Source organism: Macrosteles quadrilineatus, unplaced genomic scaffold, assembly GCF_028750875.1.
Source record: "Macrosteles quadrilineatus isolate MER2022 unplaced genomic scaffold, UCM_ALF_1.0 Scaffold_2__2_contigs__length_208266976, whole genome shotgun sequence".
In the NCBI taxonomy this organism is placed as follows: Eukaryota; Metazoa; Arthropoda; class Insecta; order Hemiptera; family Cicadellidae; genus Macrosteles; species Macrosteles quadrilineatus.
This window is the reverse complement of record NW_026542595.1, coordinates 9,240,154-9,260,156: the sequence shown is the minus strand read 5'-3', so window position 1 is coordinate 9,260,156 and position 20,003 is coordinate 9,240,154. Positions and strand designations below refer to the sequence as shown.

The 20,003-nt window shown below is 34.7% G+C and overlaps 1 protein-coding gene across 4 annotated transcripts in view; it reads left to right on the top strand.

Moving 5' to 3' along the window:
• Positions 1-19,790, top strand: part of LOC128987720 (INO80 complex subunit B-like) — a 44,502-nt gene extending 24,712 nt beyond the window's left edge. For 3 of the 4 annotated variants that reach the window (XM_054408716.1, XM_054408717.1, XM_054408715.1), the window contains 3 exons: positions 3,881-4,050; positions 8,655-8,797; positions 19,595-19,790. In XM_054408716.1, the coding sequence (XP_054264691.1) occupies positions 3,881-4,050; positions 8,655-8,797; positions 19,595-19,722 (441 nt within the window). In that variant the 3' untranslated portion in view covers positions 19,723-19,790. The remainder of the gene's footprint in view (positions 1-3,880; positions 4,051-8,654; positions 8,798-19,594) is intronic. The other variant, XM_054408718.1, reaches the window with a different exon arrangement.
• Positions 19,791-20,003: the final 213 nt, after the last annotated feature.

The window sequence follows — 20,003 nt, the reverse complement described above, 5'->3', positions numbered from 1 at the left end:
TTCCAGATGAATTAAAGGTCACCAGAGTCTGTCCCATTTTTAAAAAAGGTAAAAAAGACATTCCAGAAAGTTATCGCCCAATATCAATCATTCCTGTAGTATCAAAATTGTTTGAAATCGTGGTCTTTGATCAGCTGAATTCTTTTTTTGAAAGAAACAACTTTTTAAGTGTTTCGCAATTTGGATTTAGAAAGGGCAAGTGTACATCAGACGCAATAGATAAATTGATTAATGAGGTACTAATGGTCTTTGAGAGGAAGTCACTTGCTCAGGCCACTTTTTGTGACCTGAGTAGGGCTTTTGATTGTGTGGACCATGATGACCTGATAATGAAATTAAGTTTTTACGGTATCAACGGAACTCCACTTTCTTTTTTCAAGTCATACTTAAACAATAGAACACAAAAAGTCAATATTGATGGAGACTGGTCCCAAGAATTAAAAATAAAATATGGCGTGCCTCAGGGGTCTGTTCTAGGTCCTCTGTTATTTTTAATTTGTATTAACGACCTCCCAGCATGTATAACTAGTAAAACTTATTTGTATGCAGATGACACAACATTTTTAAATATTAATCCTGATCTTAAACAACTTCAAGAGTTAGCTCAAAACTCAATTAATGAAGCTTCTATCTGGTTTGAATCTAATGGCTTCCTCTTAAATAAAGATAAAACTCAAAAAATTGTTTTTCGCCTTAGACCGTGTGAATTAAATATGTTGGATGGCTATGTAGACAACGTGAAATTTCTTGGTATTTATCTGGATAAGACTCTTTCCTGGGGACCTCATATTGATTACATAAGTTCTAAGCTTTCAAGGGTAATTTGTCTTATGACTAAACTAATACATTGTATAGATCAAAATTATATTAAAACAGCCTACTTTGCTTATTTTCAATCCATTTTTAGATACAATATTATATTTTACGGCAATTGCAGTAGGATAGAGGAAATTCTAGTCTTACAAAAGAAGTTGGTTAGAATTATATCCTATGAACCCCAACAGGAACACTGTAAACCCCTGTTCATTCAGCTACAAATTCCAACAGTGATTGACATTTATTTATTTGACTCTGTATCATACGTTCTAAAAAATCCCAACTTAATCAAACAAATTTCTCATGTTCATTATACTAGGAATAAAAGCGTTGCTGCCATAGATTTTTTCAGACTGTCTAAAACTCTTAAAAGCCATATTGTAATCTCACTAAAAATATACAACAAACTAATACATTTAATACAAAAATATCCTGAAAACACTTTTAAAACAAAATTCTACAGATGGCTTTTGAACAACCCATTCTATTCTCTAAATGAATTTTTTGAAATGTCTGGTATTAATTTTTAAGTAGAGTTAAGAGTTTGCGAATTGACCAAATTATTTACTGTTGGACTTTGTTGGTTATGCGGTTTAATCACTTCCATTATTTTCAATGCCACAAATTTTTCTTAAGATTAAGATTACCTATTCAATTGTAATATTTAAAATGTGTATTGTAAAGTGTCTCATTTTATGTAGTTAGCTATATTGTATCTTACTGTATTTATTAACTGACTATGCTATAAACCTTAGCAGTTGTATGACTTTGTCAATAATTTGTGAAAATTCTAAGGACAATAAACACATTTCATTTCATTCATTTCATTTCATTTCAAACCTGCCGACTAAGCAAATTTCCATTTGTCTGAATTGATTTTCAATTAAATCTATAAATAACATTAGGTTTAACGAGTACCTAAGTTTGCTGCTACAAGGAGACTAGTTAAGTGTGTTTTTTAGTGAAATATTAATAGTTTGGTATAAAATTTAAAAAAATTTCCAAGTTTGATCAAAATATATCCATAAACAAACAAACTACAACATTTTACAATATTCTCCATAAGAATAACATGGGAGTTTTAAATTTAATTTTTTTTTTATTTTTCTCCCTTACCAATAACTGTAAAAAAAACACTTTGATATACGGTACTAAATCATTTGTTTTTTAAGGTCTTTGAGAGAAATTTGTAAATTTTGTATTTTGAGGGTCAAATATGAGAATACCGCCGCCGCAGCAAACCTGCAGACTAAGCGAATTTCAACTTGTCTGATTACATTTTTACTAAAATATTTCCATAAATAAGACGTCATATTTATTCCCAATTTAGAAATTTAACGAGTGCTTAGGTTTGCTGCTACGGGGAAGGTAGAAGTGTTTTTTGACCATACATCAATAGTATAGGATGAAATCAATAAACTTCTTATGCCAATCTATGATCTCAGGTTCTTTTGTATAGTTTGATTTTTCATTTACCATTACAGATTTTGTACTTTTGACATAATAAAGACCACCCTGGCGTTCTGCTGCCACAATTACATTTCCTCTTTGGTTTTGGACGACAGCTTTCTCTTTTTCAAAAATCACTTTAAATCCTTTATCTGTTATTTTACTGACACTCATTAGATTTGTTGCCAAAGTCTGGTACAAACAGAGTGTTATTCAAATGTATGATTTCAGAATTTTTTTATTCCAGCGAAACCGTTCCTGTTCCAGAAACGTCAGATGTCTTTCCTTTAGAAGCAAGTTCCAAAATTCCGTTTGAATTTTTGATATCTCTGAACTGTAATTTCTCTCCACACATGTGCGATGTACATCCACTATCAATACACCAATCAGATGAAGTAGAACCTAAAATGTTCAAATTTGAAGAGAAACATTCAGCCTCTGCTTTGAAACTATCTCCCATTTGTTTGGATCTACAGTTATTGGCTTTGTGTCCTATTTTTCCACATCTAAAACATATAACTTTGAAACCTACTTTTGTAGTGTTGTTCTTCTCTTGTTTCTTATGACTATAAGTGTTGCGAATACCTTTCTTGGAGTTGAACTAGTTTGTTTTGCAATACAATGTATCTTCATTATTCGTACAAGTGTCTTTTGACCTAGCTTCACTCTCCTCAATTACTTTTATTTTTAAATCATTAGGAGAAGGTAAAGTGTCTCTAGACTCAATTGCTACCCAGAAATTTTCAAATGATGATGATAAGCTGTAAAGTAGCATAATGCTAAGTAAGTCTGAATTGATAATTATGTCCATTTCTTGAAGTTTGTCAACAATCTCCATAAATTTGTTGACATTATCCCTAGCATCTTCTCCATCTTTCATTTTATGAACTATTAACTGCTTTAATAATGTGGCTTTCCTTGCAGGACCAGAACTTTGGTAATTGTTCTGCAGGCAATCCCATACTTCTTTGGAAGTTTTGCAGTTTTTTACTAATTTCAATTCACTAGGTGAAATTATCAATATTAGTTCTGATTTTGCTTTAAGATCTTTAACTATCCCGGCATTCTTACCAACTTCATCCTCAGGACATTTGTTCTCTCCAGATACATATTCCATTAGGTTTTGTTGGATTAATATAGCTTCAGCTTGAATTTTCCAAGTGTCATAATTATTTCGTTTCAAAGGTTCAATTCTATAGCCAAAACTCATTTTACTTATTTTTAAGCACAGAATACTGTAAAATGATTATTTTATTATTCCAAATGGCCCATAACCTTTGTTGGTGAAATTAAAGTTAATGAAAGAATAAATTGTTATAAACTCTCTTATTTTCTTACAAACACAACACAACACTGAATTATATTTTGTAAAACAACTGCATATGTAAAATGTAAAAACATATGATGGTCCATCACTAATCCAGACTAGATGAGTTGTCAACATACTTTACTGTGATTAAAAATAGGCTTACGTTCTTTGGCCCATAGCCGAAGCTATGGCCAACACATAGGCCTAGGAGTAGGCTATTGTGGATGAAAACTGGTAAGTTACGGTGTTTGTTGAATAGCAGTACGTTTTTATCCCCGTTAAAATTTGGTACCTCACATATTACAGAAAAAGACAATGGAGCGATTGCTACGCAAACAAGAGAGTAAGCCAGTGAAGATGAGTGCCAAAGGTCGAGCAGTGAGACGCCAGGTTCCAACTGTGACTTTGACCAACAACCTGCAAGGAATTGCTATCACATTGCCTCCTGATATTGAATTTCCACTTAAACCTTTAAGGTAAGACAGCATCGTGGAAATGGTAAAAAGTAAGCGGTATTAACTGTTACCAAAATCGCAAGTAAAAGTCTGATTAAATCTCCAATCGCATAAGAATTTCCTACTTATAGTAAGAAAAAAATTTAGTAGAATTTGTTTAAAAAAAAAACAATACAACATTTTTAGAATAGAGTCATAGAACATACATAACACAATTTGTTTGTTTTTAAAATCAACCAAAGTTGATCCACTTTTGTCTCAGGCATGGCTTTTTCACCTATCACTATCAGCACAGTCATTTAATGCCTTAAAAAATGAAAAAAATCTTATAGTTCTGGAAATTGCTTTAAAATGCCCTCCTAGGTGTCTATTTTAAACAACAACAAAAAACCCATGGTGGGGGGTCAGAAAATGGCCGCCATCTTGGATTCTAGGTGCAATTTTTAGGTTTTTCCTAAATATCTCGCAAACTTTAACTTTTTGTATACTATATTAAATTAGGAAATTTAAGAAGGTAAAATAAATCCTGTAAACATGTAAAAACGTAAATAACTTAAAAGTTTTTTTGAAAAGGTTAATTATCTATGTAGACCAACATCTATTTCTGAAGCAAGGACCCATACTTAAATCAACAATGCACTTACTACTCAGAATTAACTGTATGCATGTTTTGTACCTCAATAAGTGGGATTTTAAAACAATTCAGTGCAAATGCTTCGCACGGGTCGGCTAGTATATGGGTGTTTCCAAACTTTCTCCCGAAACTTTGTGGTCATGTTCCTTAATTAAAGCTGTGAAAAGGTAACTTTTAAGGGAAATTCCTTCTTAGTCAGTTTGAGAAAACTACAGACTATTGCGTAGTGTGACAGTTTGACCGGAGTCAGCCAACTTCGCTTTGATAGTGTAGGTGCCCAAGTGAGCTACAACCTATCTTGGATAATGGATAATAATATATTTATACACCTAAAGAAAAAACAAAAACATTGTTTATCCACTGGCAATTAAGTAAAATATTCTATTTTTATATTTGGTATAGACTTTTATTATTCATCGTAAAGAACAAATTACCATTTAAAATAATAGTTGTTAAGCGCAGCAACGCATGCCGGGTAGCTGCTAGTAAAGAAATATAAAAGCTTAAAGAGTCCATGTGGTACTTACTTTTGACTTGTTCTTGTTTAGATTTCTTTAAAGTGAATAATCTGATTTCATCGATGGAGTTATTTATCGTAGAAAGCACAGATTAACTATGTTGGTCACCATGGATGAAGTAAAAACAAAACACTCAGATTTGGAAAATAAATGTTTGTTCTAATAAACGTAAACAAACATTCAGTTGGATATGTATTTTTGGACATCACTCACCTTATCGGAACCAGGAGAACACAGTCCTTGTCATGACAGTTCATTGTACACACACATTGATAAAAAATGCAAAAATAAAAATAAAATCACAGACTTAAGTTCTCTAACTCCGACATTTCGCCGCACCAATATCAACATCCGGCGGCGTTTTCAAGGTTATTTTTCTCACGTAAAAATAAATCACAACGCTCAAAACGTTTACGTGAGAAAAATAAGCTTGAAAACGCCGCATGTTGATATTGTTAAGTTTCCCTTTTTACGACTTTTTAGCCTAGAAAACATTAACAGTAAAAAGGGTATTATATGAAAAATATGAATGGATTGTAAGTTGCTAGTCTAGGAGGGAATGACTGTAAGGCAAAATATTTTAACTCCGTAGTTGAAATATTTTGCCTTACAGTATTCCTGTTATTATTTATTTGTGTATGTAAATAAATAAAAAGCCTTGTGTTCTCTTAACTAATTTTAGTAAAAACAGGGGTTTCATAAAAAAATTGGTGAGGTTTAACTGTCTGTAAAACTATTATAAGACAAATATTTCATATTAATACCCCTGCATACGGTAGCTCAAACAGTTTTGTTTACATTGATTGAAACAGCTGTGTTGATTGTTGTTCTAATCGACAACCTAAGTACTTATTCTTTTAACTAAACTTTGAGTTGTATTTTCTTTTAAACATGTTTTCCGTCAAGAAAAGGCTAAGTGTGTAGCTAAGTGAACTAAAGTCAGTCACTCTAGTATAACGGTCATTTTATGATGTCAAAAACATAGTTTATTCCAACAAAACTTGAAATTTAGCACATCTACTAGAAAGAACCAGAGATGCAGTCTCCATTGTAACAAGAGAAATATTGCTCGTGTGGGCTAAAATAATCATACTCTGGTCGACCGTAGAGCAAAAAATGGTTGACATGTTGAAGCTTATTGGCTATGTATTTAAAATCTTTTTGATGTCAGTTATTCAACAAAATAAATTGTTTTTATCTTTTCTCATTTTCTTTTTATTTCATAACTAAACCCCACTATTATTTTATTAAAACCCTGTACATAACGCACTTAACAATAGAAACTTACACCAGTACTATAAACTATTTTCTTGGGCTTTTTCCATTATATTTCGATACAAATCCTTAGGCCTACTAATTTCATCCATCATGTCACTCACAATTGTCCCTCACCTCACCGTCTACGGGAAACTAACACAAAAATAATAGCAATACAACACAACAATGAATGTTTCGATTATTTATAACCAAACACATTTTAATCTAATTATGACGACCTTGAATCAAAAGTATCATCAACAATGATATTTTTAGTAAAAGACTAAAAAGAAGAACTTTTGAATATCAACGCATGTGTCAAAAACAGTTGTTTTTAAACCAGTCTGACAAAATATTGTTTTTACAAAAAAATGGAATCTCATTTTACAAATGAAAAAGATTTCTTAGTTTGTAATAAAATAATAACTGGACGATTTTTTACAAGTAGGATACTCTAATATGTTGAAAGCACTATAAAATTAAATATTTATGGCCATTTTTTATATGCAGTAGGTTCCCCCATTATTGTTTTTGAAACACAATGGTTTATTTGACAAAAATCAAAAGCAAAACAAAGAAAAAATAGCCATAGTTAGCTTCAAGGTCAAGCTATTAGCTTGCTCTGACAATCGTCTGCTCCTTACACAACAGTCTACTGTGCGCTTTTGCTATCTCACTACAGTTTGTGATTGGGTGAATAGTAACCATGGCAACTTGTTGTATGTGTGGATGAAGAGAAACCAAAGAAAGATTATAATAACAATGAGCAGTTTGGCCCGTCCTACGTACGGGAATCGAGTAGTCCATTAAAACTATATGATTCAGAACAGCTAGTTTACAACTTGGTGACCGATTCACACACACTGGCTTTGAGTACAGTAGCTACATACCACCTTCCACTGCATAGGCCTACTATCACTTACTGTACCTTATATTACCACCTTGGCCACTGAAACCTCTAAAATGATCCTGGCCTCCCGTTCTCTTCTATCCCCTGCCATTTCTAAGGAAGATACCTTTAAAAGTTGAAGTATCTTCTCTCCGCCATGCAAAGCCTGCCTAGCCCATCCGAGATCTGAGCCTTTTGGAATGTACCCCTTTATCAAGTTTCTGAATCATACAGTACTACTGGGATAGTTATGATATGGTATGAATCGATTTTGGGTTCTACTGACACCCTGCAGCTTACTGGTCAGTTTTCTGGAGACCTACTACACCGGTTGACATTTTCATGTGTACTGTATGCAGTCATACTTATATTCAAACATTTAGAAAAAGATGTATCAACACGTAAACCACTTATATCTTAAAGGATTAGACGGATTGCATTTATGACAAAACTTGATTATACGTTTAAAATGTTTAGTTCAAAATTACACAATCTCCTGATAACATAGATCTTTTACGGTAGGTAATAAACTGCATTTTAAAGTGAAATAGTGTGTAGGCAAACTCTGAATCAATATTTTTGTTTACAAACAACTTGTAACATAAACATTTCAATGACAGTTAGAAACCAGCTGTTAGTTAAACCACCACTAAAACGACTTTAACTCTTCCGTCGGCTGCTAGACTTAAAAAAAATTAAAACGTAATTTCTAAAAAACTGGGACCTTAAACTAAAATTATGGCTCCGACATTCCCTAGTTCTCAAAATTATCTTTCTTTCAACACAAAAATCATGAAAATCCGTCGAGTGGTTGATTCAGAATCGTGAAATAAAAAAACACTGTTTTGTTTTAATATTATAGATGAGAAAGAACGTCATCCATTGTTATCTTTATCCTATTTTACAACTGTTGTTATTATCTTTAAGACTAATTACTATGATTTTATGCAGTTTTATGAGTTATCTAATGTTTTTATAGACATTCTTATGTCTAATTTTCTGAAACAACGTGTAGTAGTAGCCTATGCTGACTACGGTAGCAGTAGCTTGCAGTACAGTGCTAGACTGTCTATTGTTCAGTTTTTTTACGTCATTTATTGCTGTACGTACAGTGTTGTGTAATTTTTGTTTTGCTTGAGTGAGCGTGATTTTAAATGTTAAACGTTAGCAGTTTTTATTATTGTTAATGACATAACAATCACGATTGTGCAATACTATTTTTTGTATTTTAATTATGTAAAATGCAAATTATTTATCACATTACCATCCATTTTATACAGTATAGGTGTTTTTATGGGTATTATGTTTATGCCATATTGGCTTTCAGTTATCCATGGTCTCCCTCGCCTGGGTTGATCGCACTGCCTGGCTATTCCGTTTTCAGAAACGATCGCTTAGGAAAAACAGGTGGCGGCGTTGCCGTTTATGTAAAGGACGGTTTGCAAGCCAGGCAGTTGTACGAGTCCCCGGGTGAGTACTCTGCTAAACCCAAATTAATTTTTTTGGAAATTCGTTTGTGTGGTTCGGATGCTCTTCTCCTGGGGACATGTTACCGTCCTCCAGGAGTGGGGCATTTGGCCGACTTTGAAAATACTCTCTTGCGCTTCATGCCAGGCTACAGTCGTGTCTTGATCATGGGTGACTTTAACTGTGACTTACTCAAACCTTGACGTTACGATTGCAGACAATTGTCAAACATGTTTGACTCTTGCAACATGACGATACTACAACTGGACTCGACCCATCACACTGCTGAAGCTGACACCCTACTAGACCTTATTATTATAAGTGATCCCGAATTTTCAGTCCACCATGGCCAGCTTCCAATCCCTGCCATTTCTCGACATGACCTAATTTATTGTGCCCTTGCCACGAGAGCTCCCAAGCCCAAACAAAAGCTTATCTCTTACAGAGATTTTAGAAATTTTAATGAAGCAAATTTTTTGTCTGATGTAAATTTAACACCTTGGCACTCCATACATACCCTGGAGTCAGTTGATGATATGGTGGATTCACTTAATGAAACCATTTTAAAATTATATGACAAGCACGCTCCAATTGTCAACCTTAGGGTTAGTAAAAGTCGATCCGTTCCTTGGATTAGTGAGGAGATCATTGGCTTAATGGCTCGGCGGGACTCAGTCCATCGCAGAGCCAAAAGAACTAGGGATCAGGGGCTCATGGCCCACTACCGCCAGCTTAGAAATAAAGTAAAACAGCATTTACGTAATGCTCGACTCCAATATTTTCATAGATTGTTTCCCGAAGGAAAACAATCCTCTGCTGCTTGCTGGCGTAATCTAAAACGTTTTGGATTTGGAAAGCAAGTTAAAGTTGTTCCCATATCAATTCCCTTGAACGATTTGAATAATTATTTTTTATCAATTTCATCACAGACAAACGGTACAATAATTCAGAACCATTTAACTGAGTTAAAATTACGTCTCTTGCCAAATTCCATCACTAAATTTAACTTGAAGCCAATATTGCAAATTGATGTTTTGAAGGCTATAAGGCGGTTAACGTCTGACGCCACTGGTTCTGACAGAATCCCAATTTCTTTAATTAAACGAATCTTGTTTGCTCTCCTTCCAACATTAACTTTCATATTTAATACTTCACTAAGATCAGGTATTTTCCCAGAAAAGTGGAAGTCTGCGCTTGTCCGTCTCTTGAATAAAATCTCATCCCCATCTCTCCCGCAAGACTACAGACCAATTAACATTCTTCCCGCCCTTTCTAAAGCACTAGAAAGAGTCATTCACTCTCAAGTTTCTGATTTCTTGGCACAAAATAACATCCTCAATAGCTTTCAATCAGGTTTTCGTAAATCATACAGCACTGAAACAGCAATGCTTCATGTAACTGATGACATACGACTTGCTATGGATCGCAGCCAATGTACTATCTTAACATTATTTGACTTCAGTAAAGCCTTCGATACCGTAAACCATAGCATTCTTCTAGCTAAACTCCAACTTTTAGGTTTTTCTGATAATTCACTAAAATGGATGAGATCATATCTTCAGAGCCGAAAGCAGTGTGTGTGTCATGACAACTTGACGTCCGACTGGAGACATGTTCCCTGCGGAGTTCCCCAGGGTTCAATTCTTGGTCCTCTGCTTTTCACCATTTACATCAATAACATCAGTACAGTTCTACACCATGTAAAGTTTCATTTGTACGCTGATGACTTGCAAATCTATTCTCATTTTAAAGTGAGCAATGCAAATGAAACTATACAATTGATGAACCATGACATCGACAGAATTGTTCAATGGGCAGAAAGGAATGGACTTAGACTCAATCCTGACAAGACAAAGCCAATCATCATAGGTCACTCACGGTTACTCAACAAAGTGGACTTAGACATTTTACCAAAATCACTGTAAATGGAACCACTTTGCAATACCAGGACAAAGTAAAAAGTCTTGGTTTGACTTTAAACCGAACATTGGACTGGACTGACGCGGTGGTAAGCACTTGTAAAAGAGTGTTTGCCGCTGTTCACACGCTGAAGAAGATGCAACGACTTCTACCTTTTCACATTAATCTCTTACTGGTCAAATCACTCGTGTTATGAGCCAGCGCTCGGAGTGTACGGTTGCCCTGCCGGTCGGTCAGATGCCACTGATAAGGTATTGATAAGCTATTCCTGCTCATTTAATGTTTATGTTTTTGGCTTCCCAAATCCAACTCTTTTAAGTATTATCTTGTTAAATAAATTCAGTTCTCAGTGCGTCCTTCATTTAAGTGTTTTATATAGTTTTTGTTCGGTGTTGCTAAATAAAATGTCTGAAAAGTGTAAGAGCTGCCAAAAAAACATCACAAATCGGCATCCTAAAGTGCAGTGCAAGGATTGTTTATTACATTTTCATGGATCTTGTGTAAATATATCAAAAGAAGATGCAGAATTCATGCAAAAAGAAAAGCAAATATGGAGATGTGATGGTTGTAGTAAGGAGCGAAGAAAAAGTATGCAGGTCGAATCAAAACTTGAAGAAAATAAGCCAGACATCCAAGATGTTATCAACCTACTCAAGGAACTAAGAAAAGAAAATAAAGACCAAATAAAGAACCTGGAAACCGAACTTGGTAAATCGGTGGAAAACTGCCATGAAACCATTGAGGACCTAAGGAGAACAGTTCAAAAACAGACTGAGTCTTTAAATAAATTTGAAAAAATGTTTGATTCTTTGTTTGAAGAAAATAAAAAACTACACCTACGCATAAAGGAACTTGAGCGGCGTGAAGATGAGTCAAACCAGTATTCTCGTATAAATTGTATCGAGATAAATGGAATACCCGAGATTGAGAAAGAAGATGTTTTAGAAGTGGTAAAAAGTGTTGGAAGAAGCTTAGACGTAGCATTAACGGAAGAGTCAGTGGATGCGTGTCACAGACTTGGACCTAAGCACAGAAGTGGAATCCAGCCCCGAGGTATAATAGTTAAGTTTACCAGAAGAATCAAAAAGGAAGAGTTCCTAAAGCAGAGAAGAGTTAAGCGTGATCTCAATACACATGACGTTGGCTATGTTGATCATCCTGCTGAAATTGTCTACATTAATGAAAGTTTGACCAAAGCAAGACGTGAAGTTTACAAGGAAGTCCGAACTCTAAAGAAAACTTATAAATACAGCTACGTATGGGTGAGAGGTGGAACGATCCTCGTACGACCAACGGAAGGCGCTAGAATAATTGCAGTCACTACAATGGAGGACTTGGAGAAGCTACCAAGACATGCCCCTGAACCTGCACCTGCGCCAGCGTCGCCGAATTCATCTGATTCTCAGGATGCGGCCTCCTCCGAACAGTAAACAGTATTATTTTCTTGGTGTTACTTTTTGTCTTTTGTGTTTTTGGTCTTTTATTCAGAAATGGAAGTGCAATTGTACATTAAGGTTTAATCATTCAAATGAATAGTATTAGTTTTAATAATCTTTGTTCAAATGATATCGTAGTGTTACAGCAAAACATTCGTAGCTTAAGGAAAAATTTTGATTCTTTTGTCTCGGAATTACATTCCATTGATCAAATGCCAGATATTATAATTTTAACAGAGATTTGGATTGATACAAGCGAGGTAAATTTCTACAGCCTACCTAATTATTCAATGTTTGTAAAATGTAACTCTAATCAAAGATCAGGTGGAGTAGTTGTATTTGTGACTGATAAGATAACAGCTATCCAGTTGGACAGCACAAATATGATAACAGCTGATTGTGTGCATTTAAAAATATCCTTAATCGCCAATAATTCCTTTGAAATCTTGGCGATTTATAGATTACATGAATTCGCCGCGGACAATTTCGTTGATGAATTAGATACAATACTAGCATTAATTAAAACCGCTAACTTAATGATAAATGGAGATATTAATATTAACATTATTGATAAATCAATTTTATGTGATAAATACTTAATTAGAATGGCCAGTCATGGTCTAAAGTCACTAATCAATGAGCCCACCAGGGTTACAAAGCTAACAAAAACATGTATTGACCATGTCTTTTTACGAAGTAAACTTAACAGTAATTTCATTTGTGAAGCCCAAGTAATCAAAACATGTATAACCGATCATTGGTCAACTGTAGCTTGTATGAGGTACAATAAACCGGTTCAAGTTAAGGAAAATAGTAAAACCAAACAATTTTCAAAACTGGACATTGCACATTTGAAAACAGTTGTAAGCAAAACAGATTGGAGTTCGGCCTTTTCAACAAATTCAGCTTCGACTTCCTTTGATTATTTTTCACATAAACTACAACATTGCATTAATGAGTCCTATAAAATTATAAACATAAAATCAAACTTTAAAAACCCTTGGATGAATGCAACTATAAAACATAATATTAAAATTAAAAACAAACTTTATAGAGATTTCTTGAAAAAACCAAATGACCCAACATTAGAACAGAGATACAAACATTTTAAGAATTTAGTTATAAACCAAATAAGATATGCGAAAAATAAGTACTTTTCAGACCAGTTAGAAAATAACATGAAAAATAGTAAAAACCAATGGAATTTGATAAAAGAGTTAACAGGTGCAAAGCATAAAGGTAGTACCCCAATTGTACTAAGAAATGAAATCGGGCAATTGATTGACAACCCCGATGAGGTTACGAATACCTTAAATAACTTCTTTTGCTCAGTGGCTGATGACTTGAGGAACGAAATCTTGTTCGATAAGGCAAACATCAATAGTGTATTTGACCCTTACAGGAATACCTTTGAAAGGACCTCAACTAAAGATTCAATTTTTCTTTACCCAACGTGCGAGGAGGAAATAATGAAAGTTATAAATTCATTAAATGATAACAAAGCACCAGGTTATGACAATTTAACTCCTAATATAATAAAAACTATAGCTAATTCCATTGTACATGTTTTAGCCTACATTTTTAATTTAAGCTTAGCAGCTGGGGAATTTCCAGTTAAATTGAAAAAAGCAGTCGTTACACCGTTATATAAAAAGAATGATAGATATAATCCAAGTAACTATCGACCAATAGCCCTCTTACCAATTTTCTCAAAAATACTCGAAAAAATAGTAAAAGTTAGGTTGGTAAATTTTTTAACTAAGCATCAATTCTTTAGCAAAAAACAATTTGGATTCCAAAGCAAATTAAACACTTGTTCTGCTCTTATTGAGTATATGTCGGATATTTACACAAATGTTAATAATGGTAAAGTCTGTGGAGGTATTTTCGTAGACCTGATGAAGGCATTCGATATGGTAGACCATGGAATTCTGTTGGAAAGGATGTATCATGCTGGAATAAGGGGAGTTGCTCTAAAATGGTTCCGTTCCTACCTGTCAGGACGAAGCCAAACCACAAGGGCAAATAATTGTGTTAGTGAGGAAGGTCGGGTAAAACTTGGCATACCACAGGGCTCAGTTTTGTCCGGTCCCTTGTTTCTGATTTTTATCAATGACCTTTGTAACGGCAAATTTAAAGGTAATTTAGTAGCTTTCGCTGACGATACAGCTCTGTCATACGAAGCAAACTCATTATGTGAGTTAAATACTAAAATGCAACATGACGTGAATGCTCTGAGGTGGTGGTTTACATCAAATTTAATGGTTATGAGCCCAAAAACCAAATATATCATATTCAACCTAACAAAACATACACACTTTGCAAAATCCCTGAAATATCACAACGTAACATGCCCTACAAGTTTTAACATTTGTAACTGTCAAGACCTCGAGCAAGTAGGAAGCATAAAGTATTTAGGCTTATACGTGGACAGCCAACTTAATTGGAAAGAACATATTTCATACTTAAAACTAAAATTAGTAAAATACATCCGTATATTCTACATGCTCAGAAGCGTATGTTATATACAGCTTTTTAGATCAATTTATTTCGCATTCATAAATTCAAAAATTGAATATGGCATAGAAATCTGGGGTGGGACATATTTTACCACATTAAAACCAATAATCACACTACAAAAAGCCTTCGTCAGAATAATACTAAACGAAACAAAAACCAAACCTTCTCTACCTCTTTTCCAAAGTTTAAACATTTTGCCCTTTAGAAACTTATACGTTTTTAAGGTTTTAAGAATTTTTTTTAATAGATGTGATACACACAGAATGAACCAGGGCTATATCACATTAAGGAACGTGGGTAAAATGTATGTTCCGCGACCCAATTTATCCCACTTCAAAAAATATTTTTTGTACTTAGCACCAACGTTTTATAATCTACTTCCAAACTATATTAAAGAGTGTAAAAACAAGAACCAATTCAATAAAATTATACGTAACTACTTACTTAACCATAATGACATTAATCAATTTTTTACTACTCTAATATAAAGACATAGTGTTTTCCTTTGATAGTTATAGTCTTAGTTATAGTTTGTTAAACAATGCCTAATACTTTAATAAGACGTAAGAATTAAGGAAGTTAATATTGTTTCATGTGAAGAAGCCACGTTTATGTTATTTTTAAATATTGTGTAGTATAACTGTGGTACTGATCCGGCCAGGCACTCTCTACCCTACTACTGAGTTTGTGTAAGATTCAAATATAGATCCCGCACAGGTTTATAACCTCAGGGCTTTATTGCTCTATGATTCTCTTTATTATTATATCCCATGTTTTAAACAGTTAAGGTTTAAAAAATTTTGTGTAAGTTCATAGGCATATTTGTATAAATAGTATAACCAAAATTGTGTTCAATACTATTGTGATTGTTTACAATAACTGTATATTATGTACATTGAGCAATAAAGAATTTTTCTATTCTATTCTATTCTGTTGCCACACTTCAACTACTGCAACACTGTGGTTAATGATATGACTGTGGTTTTGGCAACAAAAATTACAACGTGTACAAAATTATTGTGTTCGATTCTTGTTCAATCTTAGGCGTGATGACCATGTCACACCCTATTACATAAATGAATCAATTTTGAAATTAGAAGACATCAGAAAAATACGAATACTTTCCATTACTCATTCGGCCATCAATCTTGGAATTCCAAATTATCTTGCAAAGAATTTTAAATTTTTGAATGAAAGAGGCGCAAGGGATACCCGCTCTGGCTCGTCCACGCTTCGCATTCCTCATCACAGAACAACTGTTTATAACAAATCATTTTTAGTAACAGCATGCCGCCTATGGAACTCCATACCTTTTCATATTAAATCTATAGAAAACCGATCCCGGCTGATGGTGACGCTGAAAGGATATTACCTTGACCGGATGGCTGTGGCTTGGCGGGATGGCATGCGTTAGGCCTAGATGCAACAGAGGGTGTACGTGTGTGTGTGTGTGTGAATGTATGTTAGGGAAGATTAAATAAATTATGATATTTTATAACTTGTTTTGTTACAAACTGTGTTGTATTTTTTATTATTATTTTGTTGTTATCATTAGTTTTTTAGAGGTTAACTGTAAGAAAGGCGAAAGGACCATGAGGTCCTAAGTTCGCCTCAATAAAGAAGGATTTTCATTTCATTTCATTCATTTCCCTCCCCCCATTAGCCCAGATAATTGAGGTTCTACTATATCCTGTTAGTCCGGCCATCTTGTAGTCCGGCCAGTGGTCCGGTCCCGAGGTGGCTGAATCAAATTCCTTTTATTTATCAACATAACTAAATGTGCTAAAGGAAATATCACTTATCGAGGCACAAAAGCCTTTCCTTATCTCCTGCAAAGTTATCCCGACCCATAGTTTACTGTCTAAGCTATGTAAAACATTCACCAATAATGCACTTTATATTGGATTTGTTTTGGTTTTCTCAAACAAATAACTAAAAACTACACAATAACTATATACAAATTAAACACTACATGTACTAACTTGAGAAATAACTTTGTTCCAAATCAAACAACAGCGCAAACGTAATTTGTCGTCAGTCACAGCCTCATTGCGCTCAAAGAAACAAAGAATTGAAATTTAAATTGTTTCATAAAGATTGAAAAATAAAACATGTATTTTATTTAGATTATTATGATGAAGATGTAAACAAATATTATTCTTGTTATAAACTTCTTACAAAAGACATGTATTTAAATAAAATGTTATTGATTTAGTTCATTCCTAATTATTATTGTCACGAAAACTATCGACGGTCGTGATACATGGCGCAGCGTGATGTAAACCTACAGATCCAACAAGAAATTGAAGAGAACAGACTTCAAAGAAATCAAATCCATGTCAAGCCTCCAGACAATTTTTCCTTCAACCCCTATGATTGGAGTGCGTGGAAGAAACGCTTTGAAAGATACAGGTCAGCGATCTACATAAAGCACCTGGGAAAAGGCAAGTTGATATTCTTTGCTACTGTACGGGGGATAAGGCTGAGGAAATATTTGATTCCTTTAAGCCCCGAGTTTACAAGCTACACGCCGGCTTTTTTACACGCAGCTAGTAAAATAGCTCAGTGTGAACGAAGTACTCGCTCAAAAGCTCTTGAAAAAGTTGACGCTGCCGCTACTTTACACGCCAACTCGCCAGCTTTTGAGCGAGTAGGCGTGTAAAGTAGCCCAGTGTGAACACAGTTGCTTGTGCTTGTGCGCATGTTACACAAAGATGTTGGAGGATTTGGTTCGAGCCAGCTACTTAGCGAGTGGAAAAAGCATTGTGTGAACGACTACAAGCGCACTCGCCGACGTCTTTCTACACGTTTGCGAGTTGCCGAGTGGACAAGCTCCGTGTGAACAAATACAAGCACACTCGCCAACTCGCCGGCTTCTTACACGCCGGCGAGTAGCTTGTAAACTTGCACCGTGTGAACGAGGCTTTAATCTAATCCCTGACGAGTTGGAGACTTATGAATTGATTATGGGGAAATTCGAAAACCATTTCCTTCCCAAAACAAACATAATTTATCAGCGTACTAAATTTCTTAGACGAAAACAGCGATCCTCAGAGTCTGCTGAAAACTTCATCACTGACTTACATACTCTTGCAAAACCATGCAACTGGGGGGATTTAAGGGATGAAATGAATGAAATGATTCTCATACAATTTATCGTTGGAATGAATGGTCAAAACCTTAGTGATCGCTTACAGTTACAAAGCTCACTAAAATTAGAATCTGCAGTTGATGCTCTTCGTAGTTCAGAGGCATTAGTTAGGCCAAAACTTGACCTAGCTGATCCCTTCGTTGATCGGGTAAAATTAAACACCACTTCCAAAAAGTCTTTTTGTAACAAAACTGTTTCTAATAACCATGGAAAATCTAATTCAGGGAACCTATGTAAATGGTTTGGTAATACGCCATCTCATCGCCGAGGCTTGTGTCCTGCCAAAAATGTTCGGTGTAACAACTGTAAAGCAAACGGCCACTTTTATCAAGTTTGTTCTAAGCAAAAGGTTAATGAAGTCAGTAGTGAACCTCAGTTTTTTAATCAATCTTGTACAAATTCATCAAATTCTGAAGAATTCATAGGTAAAATTACCGAAAACAGTGCTCTCTAAACCCTGAATCTTGGGTAATTGACCTCAGGTTTAATGATTCTGACATTATTAAGTTTAAAATCAATACCGGAGCAGACGTTTCAGTTTTGCCAGCTAATATCAAGCTAAACAAAAAAGTTCCATTGGAACATACTTGTAAAAGACTCTCAGGACCGGATGGGACTCAGTTATCTGTATGAGGGATGGTAAATGTAAAGTTAGAGTATAAGAACAAATCTTGTTTCGAACGTTTTTATGTAGCAGGAAAATGTAAAACACCGCTCCTAGGTAAAACAGCCTTTGAAAAGCTTAACCTTCTACAAGTTGTCCGAAGTGTGCCTTCGACTTCGAGGAATTACAGAGAAAAGTACAAGAGAAATATGACTCCAGGCATGCTGCCAAATCTCTTGGAAGTTTGAAATCTGGGGACAGCGATATCTGACTTGGGAAAACCTGGAACGGTTGTAAAAACAGGAACTGAACCACGATCATATATTGTCAGGACTGATACAAAAGACCTAAGAAGAAACCGTTTCCATCTTCTACCATTTCCAGATAATTTAAAAAGTACACCCTCACCAGACAATGTGACAGAACGAAATTCAACAAGTGTGTGTACCAGAAGCCCAAAACCACGAGAGGACAACTCAAGTTACAAGACGAGACACGGACGTGAAGTACATCCTCCAAGGAAACTCGATCTTTAAGGAGGGGGATGTTTCATAAAGACTGCAAAATAAAACATATGTTTTATTTAGATTATTATGATGAGATGTAAACAAATATTGTTAGTGTTATAGACTTCTTACAAAAGACATGTTTAAATAAAGTCTTATTTAATTTAGTTCATTCCTGATTAAATTATTGTCACGACAACTATCACGGTCGTGATACATAAACAACTGACCTTTGACAGTAACGGAGCAAAATTCCCGGCAATCGATAATTTGAAGCCTTTGGAACATACCGACGAATTAACCAGCCACGGCATATATGCGTACTATACGAATAGTTGCTCTCAGCGACGCTCTCAATTTAAGGTAAAAACACATCGTCGCAGTCAGCACTAAAGAGGTTTAAAAAATCAATTTTCTTCATTTAATTTAAACTTCAAATTTAGATTGAAGTTATTCGATCTTAACTCTAACTCACCCAATTTGAAAAGAATCTTGATGGTCTGGCGCAATCCTAAATCAGGCCTACTTAAGCCTGATCAGCTAATAGCTTTTTTAAGGTGGATTATCAAAGTTCTACTGCACATTATTAATTTATATTTGTTTATTTCTTAACTTTATTTGCTTGAGTACCTACATACTAACCTTGTTCTGATTTGTTGGCAGGTGTAGATCTCCTCACCCTTTACCTAAATGTGCTGTACTTGGCTGCAAAAATCCTCGAAGGTATTCCTGCTCAAAAACTGGCGTCTCTCTTTGTAGCCTACAATGCTATAAGAAAAACCTCAGCCTAAACGACACTCGAAGCACATAAAATTGCTGTGATTTTAGTTTTTAAGACTACAATAAATTATTCACTAAAAGCAAATATTGTTTTCCTAGTTTAAACAATTTAACTAGTTGGCTGTTGTGCAATTCAGCACAGTACACAATAGTTATTTTCCTACAGTCGGACAAAGTTGGCTTCCTTGTACTGTTTATAGTACAGAAAGCTGCAAATTGCTGCATATTTATACTTTGTCATACGGTTTATACTTTGGCGCACATCAGGATTCCAACGAAACAACACAAAACA